Source organism: Myotis brandtii, unplaced genomic scaffold, assembly GCF_000412655.1.
Source record: "Myotis brandtii unplaced genomic scaffold, ASM41265v1 scaffold248, whole genome shotgun sequence".
In the NCBI taxonomy this organism is placed as follows: Eukaryota; Metazoa; Chordata; class Mammalia; order Chiroptera; family Vespertilionidae; genus Myotis; species Myotis brandtii.
In genome coordinates this window covers 1588886-1603262 of record NW_005359397.1, presented here as the reverse complement: position 1 = coordinate 1603262, position 14377 = coordinate 1588886, and the positions used below count along the sequence as shown (strand labels likewise).

At 44.6% G+C, this 14377-nt stretch overlaps 1 protein-coding gene across 1 annotated transcript in view; it reads left to right on the top strand.

The window, feature by feature from the left end:
- The window catches only part of FHOD3 (formin homology 2 domain containing 3), a 347834-nt gene that overhangs the window by 215759 nt on the left and 117698 nt on the right, over nt 1–14377 (top strand). The window contains exons 9-10 of the mRNA XM_014540586.1: nt 6559–6702; nt 14315–14373. Of these exons, the coding sequence (XP_014396072.1) occupies nt 6559–6702; nt 14315–14373 (203 nt within the window). The remainder of the gene's footprint in view (nt 1–6558; nt 6703–14314; nt 14374–14377) is intronic.

Genomic DNA, 14377 nt, shown 5'->3' with positions numbered 1-14377 from the left:
TAGAGCATTGGCCTGCAGACTGAAAGGTCCCAGGTTCGATTCTGGTCAAGGACATGTACCTTGGTTGCGGGCACATCCCCAGTAGGAGGTGTGCAGGAGGCGGCTGATTGATGTTTCTCTCCCATCGATATTTCTACCTCTCTTTCACTCTCCCTTCCTCTCTGTAAAAAATCAATAAAATATATATAAAAAAGAAACTACAAAACTATCTTCCAAAGTCAATGTACCATTAAAAAAAAGATGTGCAAACTCCAACGGTAAAGCAGTGTGGTCCTGGCTCCTCCCTCAGCAGAGGAGGGGAGCGGAGGAACTGTGAAATGGCCCAATGCATGGAACTTCTTATGCTGTGACTGACATCAAAGGGGGTGGGTTAGCTTGTTCATGATCGGGAGGTCTTGCTAAATGGAAATAAACAAAAACTTTGTCCATCTACCAGAATAAATTCCGGATCAATTCAAGAGTTCATTGTAACACATCAAGCCATAGAAAAACGAGGAAAAAAAAACACCTCAACATAAAAGATTAATTGGTCTCTGGTAGGTAAAGGTTACATTAACAATACAACCAGTCAAGAAAAATTCCGAAGGAAAGGACTTAAATATTTCAGTGCACACAACTCTCTAAGGCAGTGATGGCGAACCTTTTGAGCTCGGCGTGTCAGCATTTTGAAAAACCCTAACTTAACTCTGGTGCCGTGTCACATATAGAAATTTTTTTGATATTTGCAACCATAGTAAAACAAAGACTTATATTTTTGATATTTATTTTATATATTTAAATGCCATTTAACAAAGAAAAATCAACCAAAAAAAATGAGTTCGCGTGTCACCTCTGACACGCGTGTCATAGGTTCGCCATCACTGCTCTAAGGTCTTATCATTAAAAATGAAAACCACAAATAAAAGCTCAAGGCAAGTGACAGACTAGGAAATTGTTAGTAGAAAATAGGACAGAAAATGATACTGTCCTAAATATATTAAGAACACAGCGGAAAAAGTAATAGCATTAAACCTACTGAGATTAAAAGAAATGTACAGGAAAACAACATTTCCCGGAGTCAGTGATTGCTTTTTAACGAAAGGCGTTTGCTGGTGAGGCTCAGCAACCTCTATGACAGTCCTAGTGGGGAATGAGCACCACTTTTTGGTAGATGATAATTTTGCTTTTATTTTTAAATCTGTGAGCTTATTTTACCATGCAATTTTAAAGCAATTTTCTGTTGGGTTTTAAAGATTAATGTCATCAATTTCCTGTCATCTTCAGTCACTGACATTGTTTTGGAAAACACTGAGTTCAGCAAAAATGGAATTTTCTCTCTTGCTGAGTGTTTTCCACTGTAATGTTATCTGTTTTATTGGTGGCGGCCATGCCCAGCTGTTCTGATGGCCCTGGCAGCGTTCGCATGGTGTGGCCATTCTGCTGCCAATCCCCGGCACGGACCCAGTGCGTGTCAGACTCTCCTTGGCATCCGACAGCATTTAATGTCCAGGAATTCCTCGCTTACTCTTTCTCTTCTGGCATTTCTGTCTCATCTTTTGTTAGTTCTGGCCCAGAGGAAGTCCAGGCAGGTCCCCAGGACATTACTCCAAATGTCATCTTTTCCTCAAAAAGGTCAGCAGACAGCTGGCACCCACGCTGGGTTTGTTTTCTGTTGTTGAGTTTTAGTCATGTTTATTGCCCAGTGAGTAAAATCCTCTAAGATCCCAAACAAAACAATTCAGTGAAATGTTACGTGGTTCTGGAAAAAATTTACACTCTGAAATCTAGGAAATTATTATAGTGGGTTTCTAACTTTTGTTTCAATAGAGTAAAAGATGTCCTAATGACACAGAATTCAAAAAGTTAACAGTTTTATGACAAAACAAGGGGACTAAATTCTAGCCTGCTCATGGTTCTGAGACTGAAGTCTCCCTTTGTTAAACAGGGGCATGAATGGGGGGTTTCCAAGATCCAGACTAATCCCCCTCCATCCTCCTCCCCACCTTCCACCCATGTTGTCAAAAGATTGAGGGGTTTCAGAAACTATTTTTTTTACCCTGCAAGCTGAAGTTATATACAGTCAAACCTTGGTTCTCGAAAGTCTCCCATCTTGAACAATTTGGTTCTCAGCCAAGTTGTTCACGGAAAAAAATGTCTGGGTTAACTTCTCTCAGGCCACAAACAAAGGAGAGAATGCACCAGTATGAGTCAGTTTACAGCTAAACCTTGCCTTGTTAACATCTCAGGAAAGTGTGCTGTGAATGTGTGTGTGTGTGTGTGTGTGTGTGTGTGTGTGTGTGTGTGTCTGTGTGTGTGGTGCTTTTGTTGCTGGCAAGTGCATGATTAGCACAATTTTAAAACATAAAGAGGCTATTAAGAGTACTAAGGCTGCTAAGGTGTGAAGGGCAATTGAAGAGGCAGAAAAGATATTGTTGATTTGGATAAAGGAAAAACAGTTAGCCAGTGGCAGCATTTCGGAGGCAGTGACATGTGAAAAAGCGAAGATGCCGCCTGCTGACCTCCTGAGAGACACCCCCTGGAGAGAGTGCTGAATGTGGTTCCTTTAAGGCTGGTAGGGGGTGGTTCGTTAAATTTAAGAAGTGTTGTTTATAGATTTAAAAGTACATTAGACATGCACTGCATATAAGAAAGGTTAAAGAAAGGAATCATTTAGGGGTCTGGAAAGGATTAATTCAATTTATATTTTTTCTAATGGGAAAAAAATCATTCTATTTTTGAACAAATTGTTTCTCAAACAGCCTTCCAGAACAAATTAAGCTCAAGAGCCAAAGTTCCACTGTAGTGTCCTGTCCTGATCCAGCTGAAATTCCCTCAGTGGGCCAGATACTGGCCACCTCATAGAATAGGATGAGTCAGGTGAGGCCTGAGCAACAGGGGTGTTACCGTGGGGCTGGCTGGAGTGTTGGGGAAGGAGGATGTCAGGGAACCCAGGCAGGGGTGCTGCTCTAGCAGGGCTAAGGGGTAGGTAACCTAGATGGGATTCATGCTTAGTATTTGCTTATGTTTTTATATTTTATTTTATTGTTTTTAAATTACTATACAGAACATTGGCTTTTTCCCTTTGGTATTTAGCTGTATATGTTTTAACACATACATAGTTGTGGATGGCCTTCATAATTAGGATCGAGCACATCTCCCCGCAAACCTCTCTATTGTTATAATGACATCCTGGTCCCCGTTCATGCCCCTGACAAACCCTGATTTATTCTCTATCACAATGGTGTTGTTATTTCAGGAATATTACATGGAATCGGATGGGCTGTATCCCTTTGAGGTTGTCTTCTCTCAGTGGGAGAGGTTTGTCTGTTACTGGCTGTACTGACAGCTCTCTCCTTCCTGCTCCTGGGCATGTGCATTGTAAATACTCCACAGTTTGCTTATCTCTCCCCCCCACTGAAGGAGATTGGGGTGTTTGCAGCTTTTGGTTTTCACCAATAATGCTGCTACAAACATCTGTGTTCAGGCTTTGGCCACACTGGCTTTATCCTACAAGAAAGATCAGATGGAATCAGTGAAAACCCCTGGAGAGGAAAAGAAAATGTCCGTTAGGTGCCCGTCAAGATCTAGTTGTCACGAGGTCTGGAAGACAAGATCTGAGGGGAAGCAGGAAGCAGGCCATGAGGTGTCACCTGAGCGTGAAGGCGGCAGGAGATGTTTTCCTCGCAGACAGTTCTGGAGCTGCCACCTTTGCCAGAAGGAGGCACCGTGGCAGTGAGGTGTCAGGGGAGAGATGAGAGGGCGGGCTTGGGGAGAGGTGGGTGTATGGCAAAATGGCCCAGCACGTTAGAGAATAGCTGAAAATAGGTGAATGTGTTTCTAAGATGTATAGTCCCCTCCTGGGCAGGCGGAGAAAGAAGCTGTATGTGTTTGCAGCGAAAGCTGCCTCCCGTGTAGCCACAGCCACACATGAAAGGCAAGGAACGCAGGCTTGGCTCAAACCCACATTTTCACAGGAAATGACCAAAGACCTCTTAATACACTCAGTTCTGGGCCTGTTTTTGAGCCAAGGCTCTGTGAGCCTGTTTGGTTCCATAGACCTATTTGTTTAATTATTTGATAGTAATCTTCCCAACCAATCATGGTTGGGCCTGCTAGAGGGATGGGGATTAGATCAAGGAATTCAACCCCCTGGAAACTTCTGAGCAGAACTCAATAGGGAAAAAGGAAAGAAGGAGGGGACCAGAGAGATGAGGACACTGCCAGAGGCCTCTCTCGGTGCCTAATCCTGGCCTCGCACTGTTGTGTAGAAAGCTTTCAATCCGACACCAAACATCAACTCACCGCATTCCTCCAACTGTGTGTTTGGCACAGTCAGCAGTCAGGGCACCTCCCGCCATCAGCCCTGCCCTGGCCTTGGTGTCGCCATTTCCACCTCCTCATCCTCTAACCAAGTTCTAGAGACTGAACCCAAAGGATGGGCTTGTTCTGATGGTAGCCTTCTTTGTGCAGGTGCCCACTTTTTCAGGTAGCTTTGGGAGCCAGGCCGTCCAGTGGGCTGGTGTGCCTGCTGATGCCTCAGGGACTGCCTGGCCTGGCGCCTGCAGACACTGGAGCGCACTGGCACACCTGGCCACTCAGGTGCGTGCACCATTGATTATAGCTTCATCTGGTTCACAGCCTCCTGCTCCTTGGCCTCCCTGGGGCCCCTGACGAATGAACTGGATCCCAGTTATTTCTCATTCATTTCTGATGTCAGTAACAGTGAGTCGTGTCCACTTGGCTCAGCCTGGGAAGGAAAAAGACTTTGTTTGCATTATGAATAAAGACATTCGTTCCAATATTAATAACCCCAAACTAGAAGTGTTAGGGAAGTGGTGTTGTGAAAAGATCGTTAGGAAAGTATTGGGGTTTTTTTCTCTTGGGGCAGTCTCCATGTTTACAATAATTTTGAAATGTATATGCAGGGTTCTTAGAAATGCAAAGGTAGTGAAATAAATAGGGACTAAAGGTCTGTGTCTGAAACTGAAGGCCAGAATGACTTGTGTAGAAGGCATGAGTGTGTGAGGAGATGAGAATAGCAGCTCTGAGAGAAGTTTGTCCTAGGCCTTCAGTAACTTCCTTCAGGCTAACTCCTTCCCTCCAGGTCTTTATCTCCCTCATTCATAAGATAAAAGACTTGTAGTAAGTCACTTCAACAGTCCTTCCAGTTCTTTTCTTTTTTTCTAAATATTTATTTTTATTGATTTGAGAGAGAGAGAAAGAGAGAGAGAGAGAGAGAGAGAGAGAATCATTGATCGGCTGCCTCCTCCATGCCCCCTACTAGGGATGGATCCCACAACCTGGGCATGTGCCCTGACCGGGAATCGAACAATGGAACCATGACCTCCTGGTTCATGAGTCAATGCTCAACCACTAAGCCAGGCCAGTTGGGCTAAAGGTCTTTACAGTGCTGAGCAGAGGCCTGGTCTGAGATCATCCTTCTTGTAAGAGAGGTAGAATTCAGAGAAGTCGGCTGTTTCTTTCTTGGGTTATTTATGTATTTATTTGTCTCTAGGTTGCTGCTTTGGAATTTCTCATGTTTTCCCAAATTTCACAGACCAAAGGAAGGCTTACCAAATTGGAAGAAAAAAAAAACCATTACATTGTTATCACTCCAGCTATTGGTAGATTGATTTTTTAAAAATATATTTTTATTGATTTCAGAGAGGGAGGGAGAGGTAGAAACATCAATGATGAGAGACAATCACTGATCGGCTGCCTCCTGCACGCCCCCTACTGGGGATCAAACCTGCAACCCCGACATGTGCCCTTGACTGGAATTGAAACCAGGACCCTTCAGTCCATAGGCCAACACTCTATCCACTGAGCCAAACCATCTAGGGCAGTAGATTGATCTTAACAGGAGTTGCCGGTCACTGACTATGTTGGTTTTCTATTGCCATGTAACCAATTACCACAAACTTAGCAGCTTACAACAGCACAGATTTATCACCTCACAGTTTCCATGGGATGGGGTCCAGCACTGCCTGCCTGGTCCTCTGCTCAGAGCCTCACAAGCTGCTGTCAAGGTGTTGACTGGGGCTGGAGTCCCATCTGAGGCCTGGGGTCCTCCTCCAAGCTTTGTGGTTGTTGGCAGAGCTCACTTCCTTGCAGCTGTAGGACTCATGGTGGCTTGCTGCTGCTTCGGAGCCAGCAGGATAATCATTCTCCTACACTGAGCTCAGGAAAGGCCTTAGCCCACTCTAAATGGCTCACCTGATTAGGTCAGGCCCACCCAGGCTAATCTCCCCGTTGATGAACTCAAAATCATCTGATTTGGGACCTTCATGACATCAGTAAAGTTCCGTCACCCTTGCCATGTAATGGAACCCAGGCATGGGAGTGTTCTGCCTACACTCAAGGAGAGGGGAGTACAGAGCACCTGACTAACGGGGTGGGATCTTGGGGTTCATGCTGCTTACGCCACAGAACGTTTTTTCTCAACTGAACTTGTTATCTGTCTTCCTTTGCCCCCATAATGTTATAATCACGGCCACTGGCAACCATGTAAAACAATGCCCCGAGGGCCTTGAGACAGTTCCCTAAGACATGTCTGTGTCCTGTTCTTTCTCCATCCAGACGTTGTCAGGATTGCCAGACCAAGATACCTTCTACGACGTGGTGGACTGCCTGGAGGAGCTGGGCATTGCGGCCGTGTCCCAGCGGCACTTGAACAAGAAAGGGACTGACCTGGACTTAGTGGAGCAGTTGAACATTTATGAGGTAACAGAACATGCCTTTTGTAAGGCATCTCCCAGCTTGGACAGATGTCAGAGGCCAAGGTCAACATACTCTAGACCTGTGTTTCCAAGTGTGTTGCAGCAGCGCTTTTCCCAGTGCAAGTTCTCAGGCCCAGGCCCAGGCCCAGGCCCAGGCCCAGGCCTGCTGAATCAGAAACTCTGTGGGTGGGCCCAGCAGTCTGTCTGCACAAGCCTCCTGGTGATTGTGAAGCACGCTCAAGTGGGAGAAGCGCTGATCTAGCAGAAACTTGGTAACTTGCTTCCTTGCTTATTTATTTATTTATTGCTATTTTAATTTAAAGAACATGCATCTTATCAGCAGTACTTTCATTCAGGCTGAGGAAAGAAGAGAGAGAGAGAGAGAAGACAGGTCATATTTCTTACACTGAGTAGGGGTTTAACTTCAGGCAGGGCCTACTACATAATTTGTAGGGCAAAATAAAAATGAAAGGGGGAATACTGCTGTTAAAAATACTAAACATCTTTTTACTTTCTTCCCTGGTCCTTTTCACCTTGTTGTGGTGTCTTTTTATTTGCTGTTAATGTCATTGTAAGGACAGAAAAGTTAACATTTTAAAGTATCAGCAGGAGTTTTACTGTTCATTGATATTGTGCACTGCCCGTTGAAAAAGCAATTATAAGAGCTTCTAGCCTGTGTGCAGAATCAGCAGAATGTGGAGTCTGCCCCTCCTGCACGCACAGGTATTTTGTTCTTACCGGAACAGGGAAGAACTGTGAAAACTAGCTCAGCTATTTTTATTTCATTTCTTGGTATGTGTTCATTCTGTCAACACTCTATCTTCAATTCACTGATGACTAAGGAAGGCTAAAAGGAAAACGAACTGTGGGCTGTCCTATCTTCTCATTTTTTTTATATGTTATCATTTCAGCATAAGTGGTTGGCTAATATGGGAAAGTAACACTGTTGAGAAAGGGTAGGATAGAACCCTTGCATTACCACTTGTCGTCTCACTGAACGCCCATGTATCAGGGTCTACCGGAACTCTATACTCATGGGCGTGTGGAATGGCAGACATGCATATTGCGCCTACTTCCTCCAGCATGCACCTGCTCCATCGTCCTACTGGACTTCACTTACAAAACCAAATTTAAAGTTAAAATTAATAAGAATTTCAAGATGGTGAAAGCAGAGCCCTGGGAGTCCTGTACACATGCCTATGAAGCAGGCCCTGCTTTGGGTTGTGCATCATAGCTTAATGGCCTGTTGACTTGAGCTCTAATTGCTCCCAGTGGGCCAAATGCTTCCCTGTTATTCAAGTTATTGATCTGATGTGACTATTGTCTGGACTCTAAATGAAGGTTGGAGCACATTTTGTGAGGAGCAAATTACATTCCTTGTTGCTAAGCCTCCTCGTCCCAGTTTCCTTCCATGGCCAGTGGGAGACAGAATCTGGAGACATGTTTCCTCTTGGGTGGTGTGAAGTCTGAAGGCCTGAGGCCCAGGAGAGCCAGTGATGTAAGTTCCGCTTGGAGTGCAGAGGCAGGAGGAAATCAATGTCCCAGCTTAAAGCCCTTGGGCAGAAAAAGCGAATTCTCTCTTGCTCAGCCTGTGTTCCCCTCAGGCTTTCACTGGACTGAAAGAGGCTTCCCATGCCAGGGAGGGCAGTCGTTTTACTCCATTTAAGCAATTTGAATGTTAATCTCATCGAGAACCCCCCTGCATAGACCTATCCAGAACATTGTTTGACCAAATATCTGGGCATCCTGTGACCCAGTCAACTTGATACACACAATTAACTACTCTAGGCCCCGGGACACAGCAGCCACCTAGTCAGGCAAGGCCACTGTCCTAAAGGAGCACTTATTCTAATGGGGTGCAGACAGTGAGCAAGTACATGAATCAGCTGAGAATCTGAGATTGTGAGCATGAAGAAAAGAGGATGAGGTGGGGTGAGAAACTGAGGTGTGGATGAGGAAGGCCCTTCTGAGATGACAGCCTAAAGAGACAGTGTCGTAGAGAAGGGCACTGGAGGAAAATCCAGCTTGGCAGGTGTGAAGAGTCTAAAGGAGACTGGTGTGACTGGAGGGTAAGGCCTGGGAGAGCAGCAAAAGCAGAGGCTGGCGAGGTTGGCATCCTGCAGGTGCTACATCCCATGGGGCCTTCTCTGCTCTCTCCTTCTTCCTAACTCCCTGCAGCTGAAAACAAGGTGATCCCCCTGAGAGTCATATCTCACTATGCCATTTCTGTTGAAGAAAACAAACAATAGTGAGTGAATGAATGGATATGTGAGTGAATGAATGAAACCCTTTTTCATGGCCAGCAGGACATAGCCTAAACTGCTTGAGTTAGTACAAGGGCCTACACTGTCTGTGGCCTCAGACCCATGTGGCCTTTCCTTTTGCCATTCCTAAGATGTCTGAAGTTGCAGCCATGTTCAATATCTCCTCTTTCTCAAATGTGAAAGACAGGTCTTTGGAGACCTTCTCTTGACCCATTCTCTTTTCTGCACCTGGAATATTCTTCCTTCCAGTTCTCAAGTTAGCAAACGCGTACTCCTCCTGTGGGAGTCACCTCAGGTGTCTTGCATCCATGGGGTTTCCTTGGCAAGGTAAAAGGGGCCCCTGCTGCTTGTCCCCTACACATTGTTTCTAACCCAGGGAAGAGCACTTGCTTATGTTCACACCCTGGACTGAACAGTCCTCAGGATGTACCAGTACTTGCTTGTCTGTTTCCCTTTGAGCTACTCTACGTCAGATGTCTCATTCCTCTCTCTAGCTCCAGTACACAGCAGCACACTTGCCCAGAGTAGAAGTTCAGTAAGTGCTCAAATGTCTCTTTTAATATCACATGTCTTATGACAAGGTGTTTGTCAGATGCTGGGTTGAAGGAAGGGCATGATTTAATCAGAAAGCAGCTAACCTTAGAGGGAAGATGCCCTGAGTACTAACTCAAGGTGACAACTGAGTGCTGTATATACCAGGCGAAGCCAGGATTTTTATTTTGTTCTGAAAGCTAATGCAGTTTAAAAAAAATATATTTATTGCCTCAGGACAACTACATTTAGTATACACAGGGCAGCAAAGAGGCCTGTAAGCACAGCCAATATTTTCCTCTATGAATGTTTGTAAGCAATTAAAGAAAACTTGGTTGGGCTTCTAGAATTCTTCCTAATAGTGGAAGATATCTGGTGACCATATGTCCTGGACGTTCTGGGGACAGGCCCAATTCCATGTAATTTAATTCCATTTCAGAAAGGTGATTTAATCGATGTTTCATTCATTTGAATTTTTATAGCTTTATATAATTTTACAAATACGTAAATTCACAAATCAAAATAAAAAGGAATCTTTTGTCAGATTATGTGTTCTAACTTTCAATTCTCAAAATGCAGTCCTAGTAATGGGAAAGGCATCTTAAGGCTGGAGACTTTGGGGGTGAGGGGCAAATGGTACTTTTAGAAATAATTGACTATTAGGTTAATCTCTTAAGATCCTTCTTTGTTGTAGGTGATAAAAAATGTCTATCAGTTAGCTCTTGGGCATAACAAATATGCCAAAAACTTCATAGCCCGAAACAGCAAGTGTTGTTTATGATTCTGTGGGTCAGAAATTCAGACCTGGTCCAACTGAGAGATTCTCATGCAACTGCAGTCATCTGATGGCTGGACTGGGGCTAAGGGTCTATGGCCTGATGAACCTGGTTTGGCATTTGATGCTGGCTGTTGGCTGGGCCAGGCTAGCCTACACCTCTTCATATGATAGCAGCATTTTAGAAGGGCAAGTCCCAAAACACCAATACTTTTCAAGCCTCTGTTTGCATCACATTTGCTGATGTCCCATTGGCCAAAGGAAGTCACGTGGATAATCCTGGACTCAGTGTAGGAGGGGGCTACACAAGGATAAGGGAAGTGCTATTCTCTGGGAGCCCAGCACTGTTATGGTCTGCCACAACCTGTCAGCAGCTTAGTTCCTTTTTGTTTTTCCTTTTAATATATTTTTATTGATTTCAGAGAAGAAGGGAGAGGGAGAGAGAGAAAAATCAATGATGAGAGAGAATCATTCATCGGCTGCCTCCTGCATGCCCCCTACTGAGGATCGAGCCTGCAACCCCGGTGTGTGCCCTTGACCAGAATCACACCCGGGGACCCTTCATTCTGCAGGCTGATGCTCTATCCACTGAGCCAAACCAGCCAGGGCATTTAGTTCCTTTGAAATTGTACCAGGATTGGCATCAACTTCACTTAAAAGTTCAATTAAGTTGTGTGCATATGAATTAAAACGGCAGGCTGATGCTCTATCCACTGAGCCAAACAAGCCAGGACATTTAGTTCCTTTTTGAAATTGTACCAGTACTGGCATCCACTTCACCTAAGAGCTCAATCAAGTTGTGTGCATATGAATTAAAACAAAGATGTGGAATAGCAATATGGAAAAGGCTTGCATCTGTTATATAAAGATGGCTGCCAGTCATGGATGTTAGTAGTAGTGTAACAATATCAACTCAAAGAAATGCTAATAGCTTTTGGCCTCCATCTGGAATGTTGAGATTGTTAGATATTAAGAAATTATTTTAAGAGAATAGTGGTTATGGTTTTTAGAAATCCTAATCTTTTGGTTATATATGTGGAAATATTTACAAATGAAATGGTATGATCTTGGATTTACCTCTAAAGAAAAACTGGGGTTGGGGCACACAGGGAGTGGGGTGTAAATGATACAAGATTGGCCAGGAGTTGATCACTGTTGAGTTATCACAGGTGATGAGCATATCACAGTCTTTATACTCTTCAATGTACTTAGTGTGCTTTTGAACATTTCCACAATAAAACATTAGAAAGAATGCTCAGGTCATTCGGTAGCCTCAAGGGCTGGTGAGAGTTGTCGCAGATGCCACCTTGAACTACTCCTACCTGCTTTCTCAGTGGGGTGGGGCAGGGTGTACAAGCAGTCAGTGCTCAATTCTGGAATCTGCTTGCTCCTCATCTAGGTTTTAGTTTACAGTGTTCCACAGTTAATTAAAAGAGTGAAAAGGGGTCCAGCAAATGAATCACTGCATCATTTGGGCGAGAGTAAGGATCTTCCAGGACAGGGCTGCTCTCACCCATGGAGAACACTTGCTGCACTTAGGATTAACTAGATTCCACACCACAGGTTCTGAATACGTCTCGTAGTGAGTTCTGTCCTCTCCAGGTGTTTTCTGGCTCTTAGGGTTCTTGCCTCTAATCTGTAGGGCTCCCTAGAACCAAAAGAATTTGGAACTGTCACTATAGCCCTAATGTAAATGTGAAATCTCTCTTCCTGTCATCAGCAGACACTGGTGAGTCTAGGAATTATCTTGTAAAAACAAAACCATGAGCGAACATCAGCACCAATTTCATGTTCTGTTCCTGACTGCCAAGCCCAAGGCTCTGCCCCTCCCACCCCTCCATGCACTCCTCTTGTTTTAAGGAAATGGATGTTTTGTTGAGGATCTGAACTTAGAGAGGCCCCCATTGAATTCCACTTTATGGTGTTGCTTGATAATTTTTCCAGATTTTTTTTTTCATTTAAACTCTCTGATTGTCTCTACCTTCCTTGACAAAAGGCAGTTGAACTGGGTTTCACTTCATTCACACAGGGAACTGGGAGCCAAATGCTATTTGATCTTTGGATCTCTGAGGTTAGACAAGGAATTAGAACTATCTGAACTCTACTTTAGCCCCTAATCTTATTATTCCGAATGTGTGCTTAATAAGAAGCAGAGTCAATACCCAGGTCAGAGTAAGTTCAAATGGTCTAGAATTTTTATCTCAAAATGAAGAAAAAGTAATTGACAGGAACTATTTAATATTTAAAAACACTGTCCTTGGTTTGGTACATAATCATCTTCAAACTTTCCCCAGAGAATGCCATTTAGAGCATTAAAGTTGAGATGATAAATGTGATTAACCAAATGCATCATTTCTTAGTTCTTCCAGTTAAACCAGACAGGGGACCCTTAGGGAACAAACTTTCCAATGAGATTTTATAACAACAGAGCTTTTTCTGAACTCATATCAATTTTTACTTCAATCCCCCCCAAAATGATGTCTGGTTAGTAAATTCAGAGACACAAAAAAGCCAAAATAATCTTAAATTGCCTTTCTATATCTGAGAGTTCATTATAAAATGTATCTGGCACAGAGATAAGAGTTTTCACTAAATCAACCTTCTCTAGATGCTGGAGCTGGAGGGGATGGAGATGGGGCTGATAAAGGGTGGGTGCTGTCCTGTGAAACAGCCATGTCTCAGGTGCTCATTCCTCGGAACCGGCATGAGAGTGGCCATCTGGCCTTGACTCAGCCAAGCCCACCTTGTTTGATGAACAGTGGACATAGGGGTTCATTGATTTTGCAGTAGCCAGATTTTCTGAGAATGGGTGATATAGGCCATATGGTGTGATTATCTCTCTGTCTTTATATTACTTCTCCATTCTCATATCAGGACCAAGTTGTGAAATGTGACTGAGAACACCCAAGGGCTGGATCACTTGCATCTTTGGGGACGTGAGACTAAGGGACTGGGTGGTTGCCAAGTCAGAGAGACTGCTAGACTTGGTGGGGCCTGGCTTACCTGGGCTTGGAGGTGGCTGATCCGCCAATTCTGTGTGATGGAGGAATTTGTGGGTATCCCAGGCCCCTTCATCTGAGGACATAGGTTGGGGAAGGACAGTCATAGTGAGTACCAGCCACAGGGAATGCCCTACTCTAGCTGCTTTACATAAATAACCCTAATGTAAGTTATTCCTATTACAAACCTGCCAATGCAATACTATTTTCCTCATTTGGTGAGCTAGAGAGAGGGCAGGCCATTTGCTACAGGTCACACCTGTTTGTTAATGGCAGAGTCAGCTTGCTGTGTACACAAAAGCCTAGTCAGTGACAGCTTGTGCCCTTCTTACTGTCCAGTTTTGGAGAATGTAGGCATAAAAAATTAAAGACGCTGGAGATACAGATGGATCTCCAGGTGGCTCAGTTTGTTGGAGCAACATCCTGTATACCAAAAGGTTGCGGGTTCTATTTCTGGTCAGGGCACATACTAGGTTACAGGTTCTATCCCCGGTCAGAGGCAAACTATCGATGTTTCTCTCCCTCATATTGATGTATGTTTCTCTCTCAACATGTCCTCAGGTGAGGCTTAAAAAAGATCTGTGGGTGAGGTTATTCCCTCACCTGGATCCTGTGGCTCCCATCCCCGCAGAATCCTTGCTGTGCTCTTCTTAGCTCCCTCACTGGGAAAGCAAGCTCAGGAACCATCAGGAACCACTGGGCTTCAGAGGGGCCTCTACCTCCTGGGCCTGAGAAATGGCAAAGCTGGGCTCCAGGGTAAAGATGCCATCTGATTACAGAACATTCCTCAGACCTGCTCGGGACATTGTTTGCCCTTTTCGTACCTGATTGATTGGGAAATGCACAGTGGCAGGCGTCTTTCAGTTTGCAGACTGGGCTTTGGGTGGGTGTGGCTGTAGGACCTTGCAAAGCGGAGGCTGCAGGTTGGGGAGAGACTGTACATTCTCATTAGGAGGAGCCTGAGGTGCACAGCCCGCCCCCCCGCCCCCCAGGGGCTATGAAAGGATGTCAAGTCTGACCTTCACTGGGCGTTCTCTGCTTTTGCAGGTGGCACTGCGGCATGAGGACGGTGATGAGACCGCTGAGCCACCCCCCAGTGGGCGTCGGGAC